This window comes from Paramormyrops kingsleyae, chromosome 21 (assembly GCF_048594095.1).
Source record: "Paramormyrops kingsleyae isolate MSU_618 chromosome 21, PKINGS_0.4, whole genome shotgun sequence".
Classification (NCBI taxonomy): Eukaryota; Metazoa; Chordata; class Actinopteri; order Osteoglossiformes; family Mormyridae; genus Paramormyrops; species Paramormyrops kingsleyae.
In genome coordinates, this window is record NC_132817.1 from 15679966 (window position 1) to 15699089 (window position 19124).

General features: G+C 44.4%; 2 protein-coding genes across 2 annotated transcripts; one reads left to right on the forward strand and one right to left on the reverse strand.

Moving 5' to 3' along the window:
- Nucleotides 1-4379: 4379 nt before the first annotated feature.
- On the reverse strand, nucleotides 4380-11071 carry LOC140581476 (uncharacterized). Its single transcript, XM_072704254.1, has 6 exons — nucleotides 10881-11071; nucleotides 9244-9566; nucleotides 7032-7415; nucleotides 5974-5997; nucleotides 5401-5505; nucleotides 4380-5089 (listed from the first exon to the last, which is right to left on the reverse strand). Exons 2-6 carry the CDS (start codon nucleotides 9422-9424, stop codon nucleotides 4881-4883), a joined length of 903 nt encoding a protein of 300 aa, XP_072560355.1. The 5' UTR covers nucleotides 9425-9566; nucleotides 10881-11071; the 3' UTR covers nucleotides 4380-4880.
- Nucleotides 11072-11147: 76 nt separating this feature from the next.
- On the forward strand, nucleotides 11148-19032 carry LOC111836585 (fibronectin type III and SPRY domain-containing protein 1-like). Its single transcript, XM_023797987.2, has 13 exons — nucleotides 11148-11300; nucleotides 12513-12608; nucleotides 13461-13592; nucleotides 14097-14198; nucleotides 14558-14580; nucleotides 15338-15459; nucleotides 15659-15868; nucleotides 17177-17275; nucleotides 17472-17619; nucleotides 17706-17785; nucleotides 17998-18249; nucleotides 18614-18702; nucleotides 18786-19032. Exons 1-13 carry the CDS (start codon nucleotides 11286-11288, stop codon nucleotides 18894-18896), a joined length of 1479 nt encoding a protein of 492 aa, XP_023653755.1. The 5' UTR covers nucleotides 11148-11285; the 3' UTR covers nucleotides 18897-19032.
- Nucleotides 19033-19124: the final 92 nt, after the last annotated feature.

Here is a 19124-nt window from a genome sequence, read left to right on the forward strand (position 1 = left end):
TAAAATGAAGAACGTTTTATGCGAACTCATCCTAAATTAATTGCCATCGAGAAAAGATGCGTAAGAGAAGATTTAAACGTTTCCAGAGTCGAGGCAGATGTAACATGCCAAGGTAAGCTATTCCGAAGTCTATGGGCAGCCACCCCAAGGTCTAGGGGCAGCCATCCCAAAGTCTAGGGGCTGCCACCCCAAGGTCTAGGGGCTGCCACCCCAAAGTCTAGGGGCAGCCACCCCAAAGTCTAAAACAATCAACAACATTTTAAACTCAATTCTAAACCTCACAGCAAGGCCAAGGCCAATATTGGCGACATATGGTGGTGCTTACGCTTACCAGTGAGGAGACGAGTTGCTGCATTTTGCACTAACTTATTATATCAATATACCTTTATTGCTTGTTAAAATTAGGGCTGTATTAAAGAATTTAATAGAAAACAATAGTATTCCTTTCTCGACATAAGCAATGCTACAGCTTTGGTCGTGACGTTGCACAAACTCTCCGAATCCGCAGCTAAAATAAAACCAAGTTACTTAGCATCTAATGGGGAAACTGATGGAGGCAAAAGCCAAAGAATCGATGTTTCTTGGTCCATTCCATTGACAAACAGTTCACAGGTTAAAAATATCATAATTTGTAACATCTGTTTTATTTTGTTGAAGCGTGATAACTTAACATGAGGGTCTTTCCAGTGATTCTGCACACTTTCCATGCTTGTCAGGCCTCCGTTTTAAGAGGTATTTACCAAATAGGTTTGAGATTTAGTTTTTTGTTCATGAACATGCAATGTCATGAACTGATTTTAAAAATGCTGTTGGTAGATATTGTGCAGTGACAGATTTATAGCAAGGCTGTTTTATTGGACTCATGCAACACAGATATTGGCCTAGGCATAATTTATTCCAGTCATCCATTATCATAACCTCTTAATCCCCACTGGGGTGACAGAGCCTATTGTGGGAACAACAGACAGGCAGGAACCAATACACCACAGGGCGCACACACTCACCCAACTACAGGGCCAATTTAGACACCAATCGGCCTACCCTGCACACTTTTTGGACTGTGGGAGGAAACCAGAGCCCCCGGGCAAAAATGGGGAGAGCATGCAAACTCTACATAGAAAAGACCTGGGACCAAACCCCAGACCTTCTGGCTGTGAGGCAGAAGTGGAAATTGTCTATACGGTTGTGGTGGGGCGCCAATTGACCATGAAAAGTCTGATTCATAATACGGTATAAGCGTACGTTACGTTACGGTATAAGCGCGCGGTACGTCTTTTATTTACATCCGTGCGCCTGTCAAACAACGAGCCTCTGCAGAAGACGCTGCTAACGTCACGCCTCAATGATTGGTCACTATGCCGTCGGCATGTTGAAACTTCACCCTATTGGATACTTTCTATCCAATCAGAGCGGTCTGTTTCTAGTCGTCGTTTTAATTTAGTGCGTGAATAGCAACTGAAAAATGGTCCCCACAACGTCAAAAAAACAGGTTTTTATTACATTGTAGGGGACCTTTGGTCCTCACAATGTAGTATAAACATAACACGCAGACACACACACACACGCACTCACACACATTATAGTGTTTTGCTATTCTGGCTAAAAATACAGAGAAATGGTGTGTGGTCCAGAATGTCCCCTTAATCCCCCATGATGATGATGATTTGGTTTCAGTGATAGTGCAGTCCTGCATAGATGTCAGGTAGTTTACCTTTATTTTTTTAGTGACACGCAAGGGTGTCCACGAATAAGTATAGCTTACCCAATTTTTCTCGTAGCACTAAACCACTGCCTCTAACTTATATCCTATTTTTTCTGGGTTGGACAGGAGATTAAAAGATGAGTGGATGGGCTAAACCCAGTCTTTATAAGAGAGCATCTCAACATGTCAGTAATTTTCACCAGCGGTTCACTATCACTTTATCTAACTTATCGTGCTTGATGTCTGAATCTGGTATCTGCTTGCACTTGCAGAGATGTAGGTGGGGGGCAGGGGGCACAGGAGGGAAGTGGAGACAGAATATTCAACAGTCACGGAGCTGCATGCTTTTCTTCTCGAATCAGTGGCGTGTGCATTTAAGCACAGCCCGAAGGTCACACCCTAAGCGGCATGACCTAAATAAAACAAAAGCAGCAGGAAGTGGACGTCATCTTCTGCTTCAAAAGAGGGGCCCCTACAGCTAACAGCTTCTTCATATTTCATATCTGCCGTCCTCATAGCTAATGCTGGTTACAGCTTCATCACCACTGTGTGTTCATTCTTGTGCAGGAGATCATTTAAATGTTCAGCTTGTGATGGCGTCTTACCTGGACTGCATTTTCCTGCCCCCCAACATCATACATGGGGGGGTGGGCATACGATGATGGTGCTCGCATCAGTACAGTTTTCTGGGCCGGAGGATTATGCCGCCAAACTGCACACTTGGCTGATCAGCTCAAGGAACCAAATAAATTACCTCCCGTTAAAGTGGTGATGTCACTGCTTTAACTTGGATAATTAGAACAGGGATTTTGGACAGATCTATAATCAAAAGGTCTTAGAATTAGCTGTTCCGGTTTCACCCTTGAAAACAATTTATATTAATGGCTTCATTATCTAGCTATATGGATGGGTACAGTGTGAAGTGGAATATCTGGCATTTCCTGTTTCCTGACAGTAGCACAAACACCATAGTTATTAACGGTAACTGCTGAGGTGCGAGTGCTTTGCTGCATTATGGCATGTGTTCAAATGCTCATGCTAAAAAGCACAGCTGGCTTCTGTGGTCACGTTTCCTTGCGCTGTGAAAGCAGCCGCCTCAAATCTTCACTTCTCTTTACACTCCTGTGCTCCTCCTATGTTAACTGACCTCATCGAAATAATAAGCTAGTTTCTGTTCTAGATAAAACACTAAGCACAATGCATAATGCACAGAACATTTTTTATTGGTTAAAGCTCACAAGCTTATTAATAAAAGTGCTAGTTAATATAATACAAAGTATAAGTCTTGCCACCATTTATCATGTGGACGGCTAACATGAGTCCTACATATTAGATTTGACTAGAGTAGCATGGTATTAGCATTTAAAGATGATCCTTTATTGATCCCTTTGGGGGAAACACTTTTACATAACCTGTCTTGCCCTCCATCTCATACATGTAGTTCAGCTGTGAAGAGCAGCCACCTGTAGCACTGGGGGGGGGGGCTACAAGCTTCGGTTAAGAGCTTATAGACATGATCATCCGACTGAGGCCAAGTTCAAACCTGCAACTTTCCAGTAACAAGCACAGAGGTCTAGCCCACCAAACCACACACTCACACAGCGTTTGCCTCACCACTTATCCTATACGGGGTAACTGGTAGAGCTGCAGAACTGGGCTGGGCTGCGGACAGGATGCCAGTTCATCGCGGGGCACAGACACACATAACCATGTGGCAATTCAGAGATGCCGTCTGCATGCCTCTGGACTGTGGGTGCAGGAGGAAGAGCCGGGAGGAGTCCGCGTGACCCAGGGAGAACATGAGGACTCCTCTAACTATGAATAGTGGAACTTTCAAATTCGAGCAAATTAAATTTAAGACAGACTCAGTTTGCACCCAGGAGTCAGTAGTAGGACTGATCACTGACATGACCATAAAGGAAGAGGAGGTTACATCATACACATACAACTGAAGCCGCGAATAGTATGTCTTTCGAGATAATTATCTCGTTATCTTGTGAGAACAACATAAAACAATAATTGCAAACATGGACATCCTCGGCTTCCATTGCATGTGCGTGTGAGTGTTTCATGTTATTTGTGCAATTGAGGGTAGAAGACAGTAGTGCTAGTTGTTGCCAGGGGGTGGGTAAGGGGGAGGGAAAAAGGAGGACAGAGGGGCTAAAATGAGCAGACCCAACAAGAGTCTGGACACAGCGCTGGAAAACCAGAGTGTCCGGACAAAATCCGGATGAGCGGTCACCCTAGTCAGTAGCCAACAATGGTGTTTGCACCCGGGTGTATATAGCAGGTGTTATTTGTACCCAGGTGACAGTAGCAAACAATGCAATTCCACGAAAAATGGATAAAGTAAATAAAGGTAGATAAATGGCTATTGCTACTGAATCTGTGCAGATTTTTTTGCATGCCACCCCCCCCCCCCCCCAAAAAAATGTAGAATTCCTCTCCACGTGCTCATCACATAAGAGATGAATTGGAAAAATAATGGATCAGTACAATAGCGCTGAGCAGAATGGCTTCTCTTGAATCCATGAATCTGGTTCTGGTTCTGGTCCTACTGGGTACAACTAACTAACTGCATGTACTAAGGTTGCTGCTGAGCGCAGAATCCTTCATTTTCAAGAAGATGGTGAACAACAGGGAATACAATCAACAGTAAAATTAGTATGCATGCAACTTTTTAAAATGTTTAATGGCAGCTGAATGAATTGTCAGATTTTTATGGGAAAATGGTTGGGATATTGGTCAGTTTTAAAACCCGTATATATGTAAAATATGTCAAGATTTGAATATAAAGAAAGATACATGGGTTTTTACTGGAGCTGGCAAAGCACCACAACCTGTGCACAAAGTAACGTGCCTCTGAAGCAACGGAGAGCGCCAGGTACTGTACAAGCAAACATCCTACAACCTAAATGCAAACGACAGCTTTAAATAAATCCTAGAGCCAGAGGAGACAGCAAGGCACAAATATGTCATGGCTTTTGCCAGTGGTACAGACCTAGTCAACTTGGAAAGTAATTCACTTCTGAAAGGCATTTAACTCATTAAGTAGGCTTTACCAAGCAAAACAGAATCACAATAATTTTAAAAGGATAAAATTAAAATTATATATATATATATAATTTATATACAAAAGTACAGTACACATACGGTATTAACCCAAGCAGATGCTGGCTTATGTTTTCAGGCTGCTGGTCTGGACAGGCTTCTGCCCCCCAAGCTCGGTGAGGACCTCCAGGGACTTGGGGCCTGGGGCCTGACACGGTTTGTCCTGGTACCGGTTGAGACAGGTGACCTGATTTCGCTTGCGGTCCGGTCCCTGGCTGCGGGACTGAGCTTGACTGGAGGGGCGATGAGTGTATGGAATGTTGGCATAGGTCACGTCTTTTAAAAAAGGAAAGAGAAGAAAAGATCACAGCTGGATCATGGCAGTGAAATCCAACGAAACGGGTTTGTATAAGTGCTGCAGTAGAAGGGAACAGAAACAATGCTTGCAGAAGAAGAAGCTTCTCTTAACCACACAATCAGGAGAAGCACTTTTATTTACAACATTCTGAGAACTGAACTTGCAGCCGATTGGTCACAAAGTCTGTTCTTAAGTGTAATTTCTCCTACTGTAAACTCCTTGGAGATGTACGTCCAACATTCTGTTATGAAGAATCTTTTGCAGAATCAGCAGTAGAACACTGGCCTACCTTCGGGCCTCTTCTTCCAGCAGTGGATGGACAATCCCAACATCATGCCGGTCAACAGAAAAGCCAGTCCGACTCCCACCCCTACCCAGATCTTCCAGTCTGGACCTGGAGAAGAGAACTTGTGTTGATTTCAGGGCCAAATGAAGGCAAACAGGGACCATGTGAGGATTACAGCACATGGGAAATATTCCATCAAATCAGCAGTGTTTCAGTCTGAGTCAAGGCCAAGTTAATAAATAATCAATCCAAGTGCATAATAAGACCGAATCCATTCATATCTGGATTTGAAACCGGACTCGAGTACCTCTACTCAGAATTCTTGTATTGAATAGGTTGACAAAAAAAAACAGACTTTAAAATCAGGAAGAATAAATGGTCAATTCAAAATAAATATATGACCTTATGGTATCATAGTCTGTGTACTGTGAAAAAATAAATGTTTCAGATGTTTCCTGTTAAAGAGCATGCAAACAGAACATGCTCCTCTGTGACCTCACTGCAGCCCTGTCCTCTCCTACCGAATCGTGTGCACATACAGACACACACAGAACACACAGGGAGCTTCTACTTTACCCTCTGTGGCTGGAGACGAAGTTTCTGTGGGGGAAGAGGTAAAGGAAGACTTTTTACTGTCACGCAATGCTTACAGTCAGTCTTTTTAGAAACCTTGCTGTGAGTAAATACTTGAAGAAAGTGGCCTAAATAACGAACACCATAAATCCATGCAGAAATTAAATTTAAAAATGTCTTTCACTCTTATTTTTTCAGTCTCATGTGTTGCTATTATGGAATATTATTTACTATACAACGTAGAACATAACCATTATGATATTATTAAAAAGCATGCCAAATACTCATAATGTAATCATTACAATGTAATCATCATAATGTAATCAACACAATGTAATCAACTGAGTATGTATCTGCACCTTATTTTAGCCTCAGAGGTTAATATTAATGTTAGCTAATTTATGTTAGCCCTGAATGTATGAATATCCTCCTTTATTAGTGTTGCAGTTTTTCACTACGTTGAAGGACAAATATATTACCAACCCTCTAGTTAGACAATGTGCAACAAGCTGACGCTGCCAAGGTTTGCAGTTTATGGGTGAATATTTAAAAGAAAACAACCAGAGATGGTCGTGCAACAATTATGTTCGGCTGAGGGACCAAACAGTAAAAGAAATGATTGACAAACTTATCACCTAGGAGTACTGAGCCCCTAAAGGGAGTATTTGGTGTGCACCAATTAGTATCTGGTGAGTACCACTTAGTATCTGCTGCGCACCAGATACGGTAACATTTTTTTAAAATCACCTGTGTCCCTTTAGGGGCTGCTTATAGGGGTGTGGATCAATGATTGTGAATGGCTGAGGGAATGATGATGCTTAAGTGATGAAAAATTTGTTAAATGATAAGAAATTGGTGCAAAACAGTATTGTACACACTTACAAGTGTCCGGTCTTGGTTGTAACCTCATTATTGCAATAAAGACTGAATTTGGACCTACACAAGCGGCTTCTGACTTCTGATTTGGCGGGGAAGGAGAAAACCCTAACACTATAACATATTGTGGATAGCAAATCACAGGGAGGTCTGTTACACACACACACATATACTTTGCCTTTTACCAATTATAACTTCCGTTCCATCGGCAGAGCAGTTCTCCAGGGTTGGGATCTCCACTGTCACCTCACAGAAGTAGATCCCTTGATTCTTGAAGGTAGCATTCCTTAGAGTCAGTGTGGACCAACTGTGTCCCACCTCCTGGTACACTAGGAGGTCTCTGGGGTCCCGATCCTCTGATACGTTTCTTCTATTGTCTGTAATATTAGAGGACACCTGCACACGGCCTGCCTGGGATCCATTACTATGAGACCAGGTCACTCGAACCCTAGACTCGTCTGGCACCTGGAAGGTGCAGTTGAGTGTCAGGGAGTCCCCGTCGGTGGCCCGGAATTCCTGAGGCTGGGACACTGTGCACCAGCCCACAGCAGCTTCCACACACACCAGCACTGTGACGACGGGGAAGAGAGGATATGTGTCAGAGTAGTTAATCAAAGAAAGAAAGCTGTATGTGCCTCTGAAATACAGACTTCTGCACATGGTGGAGATACTTTTTAATGATAAAGGAGAGAAACATCAATTAAACCACCTAGACTAGAGCTTAGATCGGGCCCAAAAAATTAAACCCGACCCTACCCGAGCCCGTGCACCTTGTGTCCGAGCCCGACCCGGTCCGACACATTAACTGTAATTATGAGCCCGAGCCCGATTTAAACCCGACTATTTTTTAATACGTGAGCCGTTGTAACAGACGTTCTCAACTACAATTCTAAGTTGTTTGAACTACAGAAATTAGTTTAGATTTATCTTAATGAAAAATGCAACAAGGACGAAGCATGTAAACTGCATTGTTTGTTTATTCAGAATGGATTTTTGAGACACGTTTAGAAGAAAAGCACGTTTTCACTTATCCAGTTCGCTTGCTGCTGGAACCAGTTTGTGTGCTCGGCATCGAACTTTAAGTAAAGGGTTAAGAAAAAGGTTAAATCCTTCCGTAAGCAGCCAACGAGGTATGTGTTAATTAAGTTTTAGTTAAGTTTGTTGTATTTAGCCATGTAAATGTAAATGCTAACTGAGGTTCGTGTTAACTGTATATGAATTCTCTAAGCTGTCTTTATTGTTATTTATGTTTATATTTCATTTGAATTTCAATGTTTGTTAGCTAATATTGTAAGTAAATGTGCTTGATTTTGTGTTTCCGTATCTGTATTTAGTTCTCACGTCTGCCATGATGGTGATAATAACGAAGCCACTGTCTTTCGAATAAACCGTCGGCTCAGTTAAATGCAAAGGACTCTTGTGCTCGTGTCTTACGGGAGGGAGCTACATTTATAATTATGGCATAGCTCTCCACCCAATTAGGCTAATTAAGTAATGATTTAAAAAAAAAAAAAACACACACAAATGCTTGATCATGGCCCCGCCCGGCCCGGCCCGGCCCGGCCCGAAGATAGTGGCAGGAAATATCGGCCCGACCCGGCCCACGGGTCGGGTCGGGTCGGGTCTGGGCTCGGGCTCGGGCAGAGAATCTAAACTCTAACCTAGACATGCAGACCAAGAACCTTAATCAGCTTATAAATAACAGTATAATATTCTGCGGCCATTTATGTTAACTGCTTATAATCCCCTCTGATTCTCTTAATTACTCCATGTGTAATGCAGGTAATGATTTATCATTTCTTGACATTTATTAAATAAGACATGTTCTGTCTGTTTCTGTATCCCTGCTTATTCTAATCAAGGATGACGGATGACTGGAATGTCTAGAATGTCAAGGTTAATTTTCACAAGCCTCTTATTGTTTTGCAGAAGCCACGTTTGCAGGTTCACCACACTTTTGGTTATTCGAACAGTAAATTCTATTGTTCTAAGGTTGGACTAGATTTTAAAGGAAATGCTGTGACCATAACTTATGTTGTGTGCTTTTCTTTTTTTTCAAATGCAAAAACTGGATAGACTGTATTGTTGTAAATAATCAATTAATATATGCACTATCAAAGCATCTGAATTGAAGTAATTGCTGTCATTTAATTAAAACAGAATAGAGCAAGGAGATACAAGGAGAGTCATAAGTAAAAGACTCCAGAAAATTCTAAAGAATATTATATATCATTTTCAACTATTGAATTTCTTGCTGAAGATATGATATGTAATTAAACTGCTGAACTACTTCCTACTTCCTGTATAATATGAAATACAGCATTTCTAAACACCAAAAATAATTGTGTGCATGTAAGCGTAACACAAATTCTATAAAAGCGCTGATTGTGTCTTTACCTGTCATGAGTCCAATGGCTGTTTTGTGTCCCAGTTCCATCATTGCAGTAAAGACAAGTGACTTCACTCGCTGTTGCCCCGCATTGTGTGTCTTCCCACGCTGACAAGCAGAGCGGAGGGTGTCCACATGAAGGGGAAGGGAGAGAACCACGAAAGGCATGAAGGCCTTTTTTTCAGTCATGAAATGGCATTATCAGAATGGGGCGTATCTTTTCTTGAGGTTCAAAGTGTGCGGTTCAAGTGACTTAATACTGCTATTCTGTATTGTAGGCTGTGGCATGTGGGCCTGGTGCTTCACGTCAATTTCTGTGGGAAATCTGCTTCTGAGAAGAAATCAGAAAAAAATAATAGGTCAGTCATGCTGATCCACTGCCTATGTGCATGTATTGACAAAATTAATGCAGCAACTTCTCAGTGTTCAAACAGATTTGTGCACCTAAAATATTAAAACCCTTATGTGTATGTGTGTGTGTGTGTGTGTGTGGGTGGGTCAGATGTCCCCACAATGTGATAAAAACCTGTTATTTTGACATTGTGGGGACATTTTTTTTGGTCCCCCCCAGGGGTTTTTTACTCATAGAAATGAATGGATGGTCCCCACATAGATATGCGTATTGGTCTATTTGTGTGTGTGTGGGGGAGCAGTTTGCATATATCAGATTTGGGGACCAAAATGTCTCCAAAGTGCGGTAAAACCTAAAACTTCCATACTTTTGGGGACATTTTTCAGGTCGCCATTTGAATAACCTCAGTTTTTTTTAAATCTGTAAATGGTTACTTTTGATTAGGTCTGGGTAGGGGTATAGGTCATCGTGATTGGGATGGAAGGTCCCTATTTAGATAGGTATACCAACATGTGTGTGTGCGTGTATGTGTGCGTAACAGACCGCCCTGTGACTTCCTATCCAGCATATGCCCAGATGTCAGCATCAATGTCACCCTTGTATATGCCCACCATGCGTCTGGTCACACGGTGTTCCTCTCCACCTCTAGCTGATGATGGAAGCCAGTTTAAAATAGTGATGCCTGACATGTCTTCACATCCCCTTATGTCACCCATCTGTTGTGGTGTACTTATGTGTTGACCTCACTGTACATGATACAGTATATGCTTCATATAACATTTCACTAGGGCCTCTTGCTGGATACTACCTGTTGCTGGAAGGAGTATCTCACTCTGTTATTGTACTGACTTTTTGTTCAGCAGTAGAGACATTGCAATAAAAGTAAGTTTTATGTGAACTTGCTTAATTTTCCTATCAGTCAGGCACAGAGGAGGCAGTGTAATGGTTTAAGGTTGTTTTTGCCGATGACAGAGTTGGTGATCTTTACCAAATTCAAGCCAGTCTCAAATATGATGGCTATCACAGCATACTTCAGTGGCACGTGATTCCATCGGGGAATTTTTTGGTAGAAAGCAATTTTTGCAGTTGAAGAAAACTAAGAGCAAAGTAACACGCAAGCACTCGAAATATCTGGGAAGACTGAGAAGAACATGGTGGATAATTTTTGTACCGATTTTTGCCTGCTGTTCATGAAGCAGTTATCAAAGAAAATAGTGGCAATTGTTACAAAGGCAAGATTTTCTATCTTAAATGCTACTTAGGCACCTCAAATTTGTTGTGTATAGTACTTACAGGCTTTTTGAATTCTTTCATTTTCAAGTATTTTAAGAAAACGTTTTCGAAAGGAAAAAAAATACTTTCCAGTACTGCGCTCGAACTTTTGACTAGTACTGCACCTTTCATGCGTAGATTTTTCCTAACATGCTTTTATTTACATTAAAGAACACTTCTACATTAGGACATTTAGTAATACGTAGCGGTATCCCGTCATTCAGTTACTAAACTTCATTTCCCATCGTTCCATTTACGTTTCCTGAATTTACGTAACGCGCACGCAAAGGGCCTGGGCGTAGCAATGTGAAATATCTAAGCATCAGTGCCAGCCGGGTTAACTGTTTAAGTCAAGGCGGACAGGGGATTGCTAGTAAAGGTATTCGAATTATCAAGCCTCTGGCACCGGGGCCGCATTCCGGAGATATGGGAGATCAGAAGGTAAAATGTCTTCCGAGATCGCTGCATATTAAGGGATGTTTTTCTTGCACAAAGATATAGTCTAAGTAGGAGTGTGAGAGTGATGTTATTGCCTGCATGTCCCCTTACATCACTGTCGTGTAGCCTAGCGTCCTGTGAAAGGATCTGCTTGTGATTCACAATGAGTGCTTGTTTATGTGTTTTGGAATGGATGCATGCCGGCGCTAAGTGTCAGCATCGCCGTGTTTTTTTTGCAATGGAGGCAGGCAATGGAGGTAGCCTGCCATTGTGCGCTCCACTGCCCGGAGCCGCCAGCTCTCGGTTCATACGTGCCTGCGAGCCACACCTGACTTTGAACAGTCTCTCTGGAGATCAGGTAGAACAGAAATAGGATCTCAGTCGTTCGGGCGAATACCTTCCTGTGATCAAGGGGATGCATTTACGGCCCCCCCAACCCAGCACGGGCAGAATGAAATTAGGGTGGAGCGTAGGTAGGTCTGTTTGTCCCCCTATGCCGATATGTCAAAAGAGGCCTGGTTTTGAACTGCAAGGACTCCCGAAGCATGGCTTCATGTCAGAGTCTAGGTTAATGTATGAGGCTACCTGGGCGTGCTGCTTTTTCGTTCATTTTAATTGCTGGGGATGTTCCACGAAGCAAGATGTGTCAGTTAGCTCGGGTAACTTAAGCTAGAAGTCATGATTGTCCAGTAGGAATCCTCTTTGCTTAGCCTTATTGGACAGTCATGACTTCTAGCTTAAGTTAACCCAGCTAACTGAGAAATCCCGCTTTGTGGAACACCCCCCTGCCTGACTGATGCCTTGAAGCATCTCACTGACTGAGGTCCTAAAAAAAAATTCAGTATTCCCTGTGGGAAACCATTCACAAACTGGGATGGGCACCTCTGCTAAATGACAGGTGCCTTAACTCTGAGGCCTATTCAGATGTCAAACTCAAATCCTGATGTTTTGAGTAAAGTTGTGTATTGGCTCTTGCACTGCTCTATTCTCAAAAGATGGTTGGGACCATTTAAATTATGTATCTTTCATCAGCTTCTTAGTGCTATATAGGATAATGAGTTTGAAATTTCAAATGCTCAATCAGAATTGTTTTGGTTGTTTAATAACTTCAAAATAAATCAAGAAACTGAGCAAATGGTGATGTTGTATTTCCTTGGAGCCTTCTGTGAACCGCGTTGAGTGCTTTTTGCCCCCTGGGCCTGTGTGTTATTTCAGGAGACTCTGAGAAAGATTTCCACCACCCTGGCACTGAAGAATGAGGAGATCCAGAACTTCATCTGTTGCCTGAAACAGGGCCTGGAAAATCTAGAGGTAAAGCGGTCTGGAAACCAGTCACCAAAGGGTTCACCAGAGCTGGTGATACGCTGGCAGTTTTCGTATCACTCAGTCAGAGAGAAGTTATTTGATCATATTTATCTATTGTCTGCTCTATCTATCCTGCATCGATCAGGACATGAAGAGGGTGGCATCGTTATAGTCGGTGCACGTGGTCAACACTCCTGGTGTCCCCCCTGCCTTAGACTCTGGTAGCTTTGTGCAGATGGTTGCTCACAGTGGACGTCAACCAGCATGTTCCAGGAAGTGTCTGTCATACGGGGGTTGCTGGTATAAAGTGCTCTGCAGCTCGTGGCCCCCTACTTGGCATCGTTTCAGAGAGGATATGGGAACCATCTTGCATGCGAATGCACACCACTGTTTATTCGCAGTCACGGTAGAGCTGAATATGTCCTGTTTGTCACTGAGAAAGCCAGAGGCACCATATCCTCCAGACATCGGAGATTATTATTATTTTTTTAATATTGATTAAAAATTTTGATTTGATAGGGAGAGGAAGTTGCAAGGTCGCACCCCCACATATGATGTCATCTTAAAGCCCTTACTGTCCTCAATAAGGAACAACAGGACTCCGAGTGACACGTGCAGTTTGAGATACGTGGGCAAAAGTTTAATGTCCTCTACAGAGGAAAAAAATCTTTGGTCATTGGTGATCATCATACGTCATCAAGTTAGTCATTAGTAACAGGTTTATTCAAAACTTCACGTGAAACAAATTAGAGGGTTTGTTTTTGTCTTCAAAATGTTTGTATGGTGAGTTGAGGTTGTGCCACATCTGAACATCTCCTTCTCTCATCTGACCTCACCTCCTCTCCCTGTCTGCCCCAGTCCAATTCTAGCCGGGTGCAGGAGGACCTCGAGTCGGAGTTCAGCTCCCTGTATGCAGTATTGGATGAGCAAAAGGAGAGCATGGTGACCAGTATCAAGCGGGAGAGGGCCAGCCGTATCTACGAGCTGCAGGTGAGAGTCCCTCAGTCTTCATGTCCATAGGGCTGAGGAACAGGCAAGAACCTCCATATAAATCAGAAGTTGGCACGGTAACAAAAGACAAGAATATAATAGAATAGAATAGAATAGAATCCTTATTGTCATCCTACAAAGTACGATGAAATTGGATGCAGTCCCTTCAGTGCAAATTAGGCATTTAAACGTATGTACAAATTGAATAAGTAAATAAATAAAAATATAAAAATAAATTTCAGCACCAAGGCTAATTTGAACTTGTGAATACAGTGACGTAATCTTCAGATGAAACAGTTCCATTACAACACATTTGATTCTAGTCTGAGCGAGTAAATTCTGTAAATTTCAAGGAATATTAAGTGGAAATTTGGGGATACAAGTGAAAAAAGGGGGGGGTACAAGTCAAGAGATGAAAACAACTGGTGGGGAGCCACAGAGGTACAAGTTTCCAAATGTTCCTTCAGCACAGACAGACTTTTTGTGTTCCCGAAATGCTATCAGAGTCAGCTGACGGCCTGCACCAAAGCTCTGGAGAGCTCAGAGGAGCTGCTTGAGCTGGCCAATCAGGCGCTGTGCTCTTCCGAGACCGATGGCTTCAACCAGGTGGGCCCTGTCTTTCTGTTGCAATACAAGTATGCAGATAAAACTGAAATAAAGAAATAAATAAAACATGCCTTTTGTGCCAATTAAAATACCCTGTTAAAGATTACCAGTGCAAAGCACATTCCCTTTTTTCCCCATGTTAGCTTAATGCAGTGATGATGTAACTCTAACCAGCTTCCAGCCAGCTTTACAGTTGGCGTTATCTCCACTGAAACTAAACCCACTTGTAGGAAGGATGGCCCGGCTCACGTTACCTTTGTGTGTTTGGACACAGTCCCCTACTCCACTCACCCCTTTCTCTCTTCTCGCTCCTCCCTGTCCCGCGTCTGTCTCCTCCCTCTGCCTTTTCCCGTTTCCAGGCGGCCAAAGAGATTAAGGATAGGTACAGTAGTGCCGTCCACACGCTGTAGCACCCTAGCCCGCTCATCCCGTGTGTGCTCTTCTCACTCTTTTTATTTATTTACTTATTTAAAACCTGTAGTTGTTCAGATCTCCCCAGGGGTGGAAGATGCTTTGTTAAATGTGTCATAAGTTTCTGTCAGCTTGGGCCTGGTTTTGAGCCCTGATTTCATCACCTGCTGACTGGAGTTGCGGGTGACTGTCTTTGTAGGGTGGCGGTGATGTATATTTCTTGTCTGGACGCCCTTATTTCTAGACGAATTCTGGTTTGAATCAGTAATGGAGCTGGGGTAGATGGGGAGTTTCGTAGTTTATTAGTCCTGGCTATTGAGTGCTTTGCCACACAGGGCAGTTTGTCACCTCTGGTTGATCTGGAGAATATAAAGAAACTGTACTCCTTACGTACTCACATACCTGTCATGTACTAATCACATACCTGACACGTACTCATCACATACTCGTCATGTACACATCACATACTCGTCATGTACTCATCACATACTTTCTCATTAGCAATTTGCTGTGTTTGTGTGAGTTCCTCTTTAGTTTGAGTTTTTGTGTCTTGCTGTTATCTTCTGCGCTCCATCTGCATGCAAGGTCTAGCAGCTGTGTGTGTATAGTCTGTAGTGGTTTGATCGACTTTGATTTTAGATTATTGTGGTTCTGTACTGTAGTGCATGGCGTGCCGTGGCAATATCACGCTATTTGGTTTTACAGCCTGCGTGTGTTTATGTATACAGTGTCACGATGGCCCCTGCCTTCCGCCTGTCCCTAAAGGCCAAGGTCAGCGACAATATGAGTCACATGATGGTCGACTTTAATCAAGAGAGGAGAACGCTGCAGGCACTGAAATTCCTGCCAGGTCTGACTGCCCAGTTCCCTTGCTTACTTCCTGTTGCGCTGTCTTGTCTCCTAACCACTTCCAACCACCTACCTGCCAGTCTCTGTGCATCCTGTTGCACATGCATCTCGCTGCCTGTGCCACCGGACGTAGAGATTTTCCCAGTCTCGTGTGACAGAGAGCCACACGGTCACCCAGAACCCCACGCTCTGTCCCACAGTCCCCGGCACGCCGCAGATCCTGGTGTCCGAATGCAGGGTGTGTGACAACACGGTGACCGTGATGTGGGAGCTTCCGGAGTATGACGACAAAATCGAGCACTACACCCTGGAGTACCGGCGCACCAACCACGAGGGCCCGCCCCGCGCGAGGGAGGACCACCCCTGGATGGTCGTGGAAGACATCCGTCAAACGGAACACACACTCACAGGTAACACCCCCACAAAGAGATGATGAAACAAATGCAGCAAATGAAAACTCCAGCTCTTCCAGAACTTCTCCCAAACTCTGTGTTTGTGGCATGATAGAAGTTTCCCGGTTTCCTTAAGAGTAATTTTGTCCCAGTGCTGAATTAGTCCTCCTCATATTTCAGACTTTAAAGATAAGCAACTGCAGATGTTAAAATTTAGGCATTAACATCAAAGTGTGTGTGTGTGTGTGTGTAAATATAACATTTAGTTGATATATGCTTGTGAGGCAAAACAATTTGATCACCCTCATGTGAAACGAATAATGTTGATTATCTCCTAAAACTGCATGCCAAGTCTGGGATATTTTTGGATGGTAAGCTAACATTCGGTACTTGTAGTCGACGTTTTGAATGCAGAAGAAATGGGCAGGAATGAAGATCTGAGTGACTCTGACAAGGGACAAATCATTATGGCCGGACGAGCCTGCGGGTCTGAGCAAAACTCGCTGTGATTTACTGTGTATGTAATCGCAACATACACTTTGGGTTGCACCACTGGAGCAGAGATGGGGTTGGGTTTAAAAAAAAAAACTGTAAAGAAATAGCAAAGGAAAGCTGTTTTACTTCAAGACAAGGGAAAGCCAAGACCTTATATGAAACGTAAAGCAGTTTAATATTAAATTGGTGATAGGGCACCATCGCAGAAATGGGTTTGTGATGTAACTTGCCCTCGGTGCCGGATGTCCGGCCCCGAATTAAATTGGTAATTAATTAGCTAGTTATTAATACTTAATCTGCTCTTTGTCATTGATTCCCATTCGGTCCTGCCGGGGTCTCCAATCTTATGTTACACCACCACAAATAGACCCAGATTCAGGCAGGTACCCAGGCCTACGATCAGATAAAGAACAGACAGCTGCAGGTCCTGCGGTGATGGGCAAACGGGCTGCTTCGCTACCCGAGCCGTCGGTTACTGAGCCCAGAGCCAAGCAGGAGATGGTTAACCAGCGAAGTGTCTGTTTGTGTGTGTTGGTAATTATTACATTGTGGGGACCAGATTTCCCCACAACGTGGGGGGAAAAAAAATCTGTAACTTGTAATGTACCTTGGGACACTCAATTTTATAAGAACTTCTGACTGCAATCAAAATAAATAAATAAAATAAATAAAAATGCCAAAAGTCTTGTATTTTGTTTGGTTACTTATGGTTCAGGTTAGGGCTTGGTAGGAGGGATTAGGGTTACGCCCATAGAAATGAATGGATGGTCTTTATAAAAGATATAAATACAAACCTGTGTGTGTGTTTGTGTGTGTGTGTGTGGTTCCCAGGCCTCCGCTTTGAGACCCAGTACATCACTTTCCGTGTGAAAGCATGCAACAAGGCAGTGGCTGGGGAGTTCTCAGAGCCGGTGAACCTGGAAACGCACGGTGAGCTCTCCTGCCCCTAGGGGGTGCCGTGCGTGTCTTCCAATGCATGTCCTGCTGCGAGATGAGTGACAGACATCCAACTTGTTACAGAAAAGGGATTGTTATGGGTCCAAAAATGACACTGCTGCTTTGACTGTGATAACTCTATACATTTCGGAGGAAGGATGTAATCGTCCGCCCCCCCCCTCCCCCCCAGCTTTCAACTTCAAGCTGGACGCTGCTTCGGCCCATCAGAACCTGCGTGTGGAGGACCAGTCCGTGGAGTGGGACAGCAGCGGGGGGAAGGTGCAGGACATCCGCAAAGACAAGAACCGAACCAACTCACCCATGCATTCCCCAGCGAGGTCCGTAGAGAGGTGGGGGGGGTTCAGTGTCTGTGTGTTTGTGTGTTGGTGTCTAACACAATTTCGATGCCTTTCTGCCCTTCCAGGACCACGATGTCACCGAAGAAGCTCCCCACGGCACGGGGGGGCCGGGACCGATTCACAGCGGAGTCCTACACCGTGCTGGGTGCGTGACTGTGACTGTGACTGCGTGGCCTCCGCTGATTGGCCGACCTGCAGCACATGCAGTGCTGTGGGGTTACTCACTCAGTGCCCGTACTTATAACATCTGTACTCTTCTTTTGTAACTGTTTTAGCAAAACGTGTTACCTGTGGACACAACGGTAAGTTTGCTTTTTGGTGGTGGGTCCCATTGCTTAACCGCTGCGCCCCCTACAGCTGACACTGCAATCGACGCGGGTCAACAGTACTGGGAGGTGTGGTTCGACCGGGAAAGCAAGGCGCTGGCGGTGGGCGTGGCCCTCCGCTCAATGGGCCGATTTGACCAGCTGGGCAAGACCGCAGCCTCCTGGTGTCTCCATCTCAACAACTGGCTCCAGCAGAGCTTCACCGCCAAGCACAACAACAAGGCCAGAACCCTGGACTGTCCGGTGCCGGACCGCATTGGCGTCTTCTGCGCTTATGAGGAGGGTAGGGAGCCCACGCACACCTGCACACCACAGAACAGCAGCCCAATCGGTACTATTCTGTTTTCACCCTTGAAGAAATAGTTTTGGTTTGTCTGGATCAGAAGTTTCTCCAAAGACCTGGCTGCTGAACCACTTGGCAAACATGCATACAAATTTCTTTAGCGACATTTATTTTGTGGTTAATAATATATTTCGATAGAGCAATGACTGTATCACACTGTATCGGTGAAGATCCGTCCTGGGAGTAGATTGCTGTTCCAACAGCATCTAGTTCGTGGTTTTGTTGGTAAATGTTGATCGAGAGGATAACGCTGATGGTTCGGATGCCGCCCTTGCGGGTTGGTCCTTCTGCGTCTCTCCTGTAGGGGTGCTGTCCTTCTACAATGCCAGAACCAAGCAGCTGCTCCACACCTTCAGGACCAAGTTCCCACAGCCTGTGGTGCCGGCCTTCATGGTGAGCTGGGACATGGGCAGGCGAGCTGACTGAGACGCTCCGGTTGTGCCCATCCTCATGGCGCACTCTGTCTCCCCCTGCAGGTGTGGAATGGGAGCTTCACAGTGCAGATGGGCCTACAGGTGCCCACCATGGTGCAAAGTGGGCAGAAGAGGAACAGCGCCACCAGTAGCTCCAGTGCCAGCCTTGGCTAGCCCACGGCCACCAGCTGAGCAGAGCCCCATCCTTATCTGGGTCAGGTTGGGTTTAGGGTACGCACACCCACCCTGGCAGGCTGAACTGAGCTTTGTCCAAATCTCCCATGATCACTCTCCCGAAGAGCCAGAGAAACATGGTGCCATGCCCCCCCCCCCCTCCCCCCCAGTAGAAACTCCACCCCTTCCCGTCTTGTGCAGACTTCCTGTGCCTTTCAGTGTCGTCGA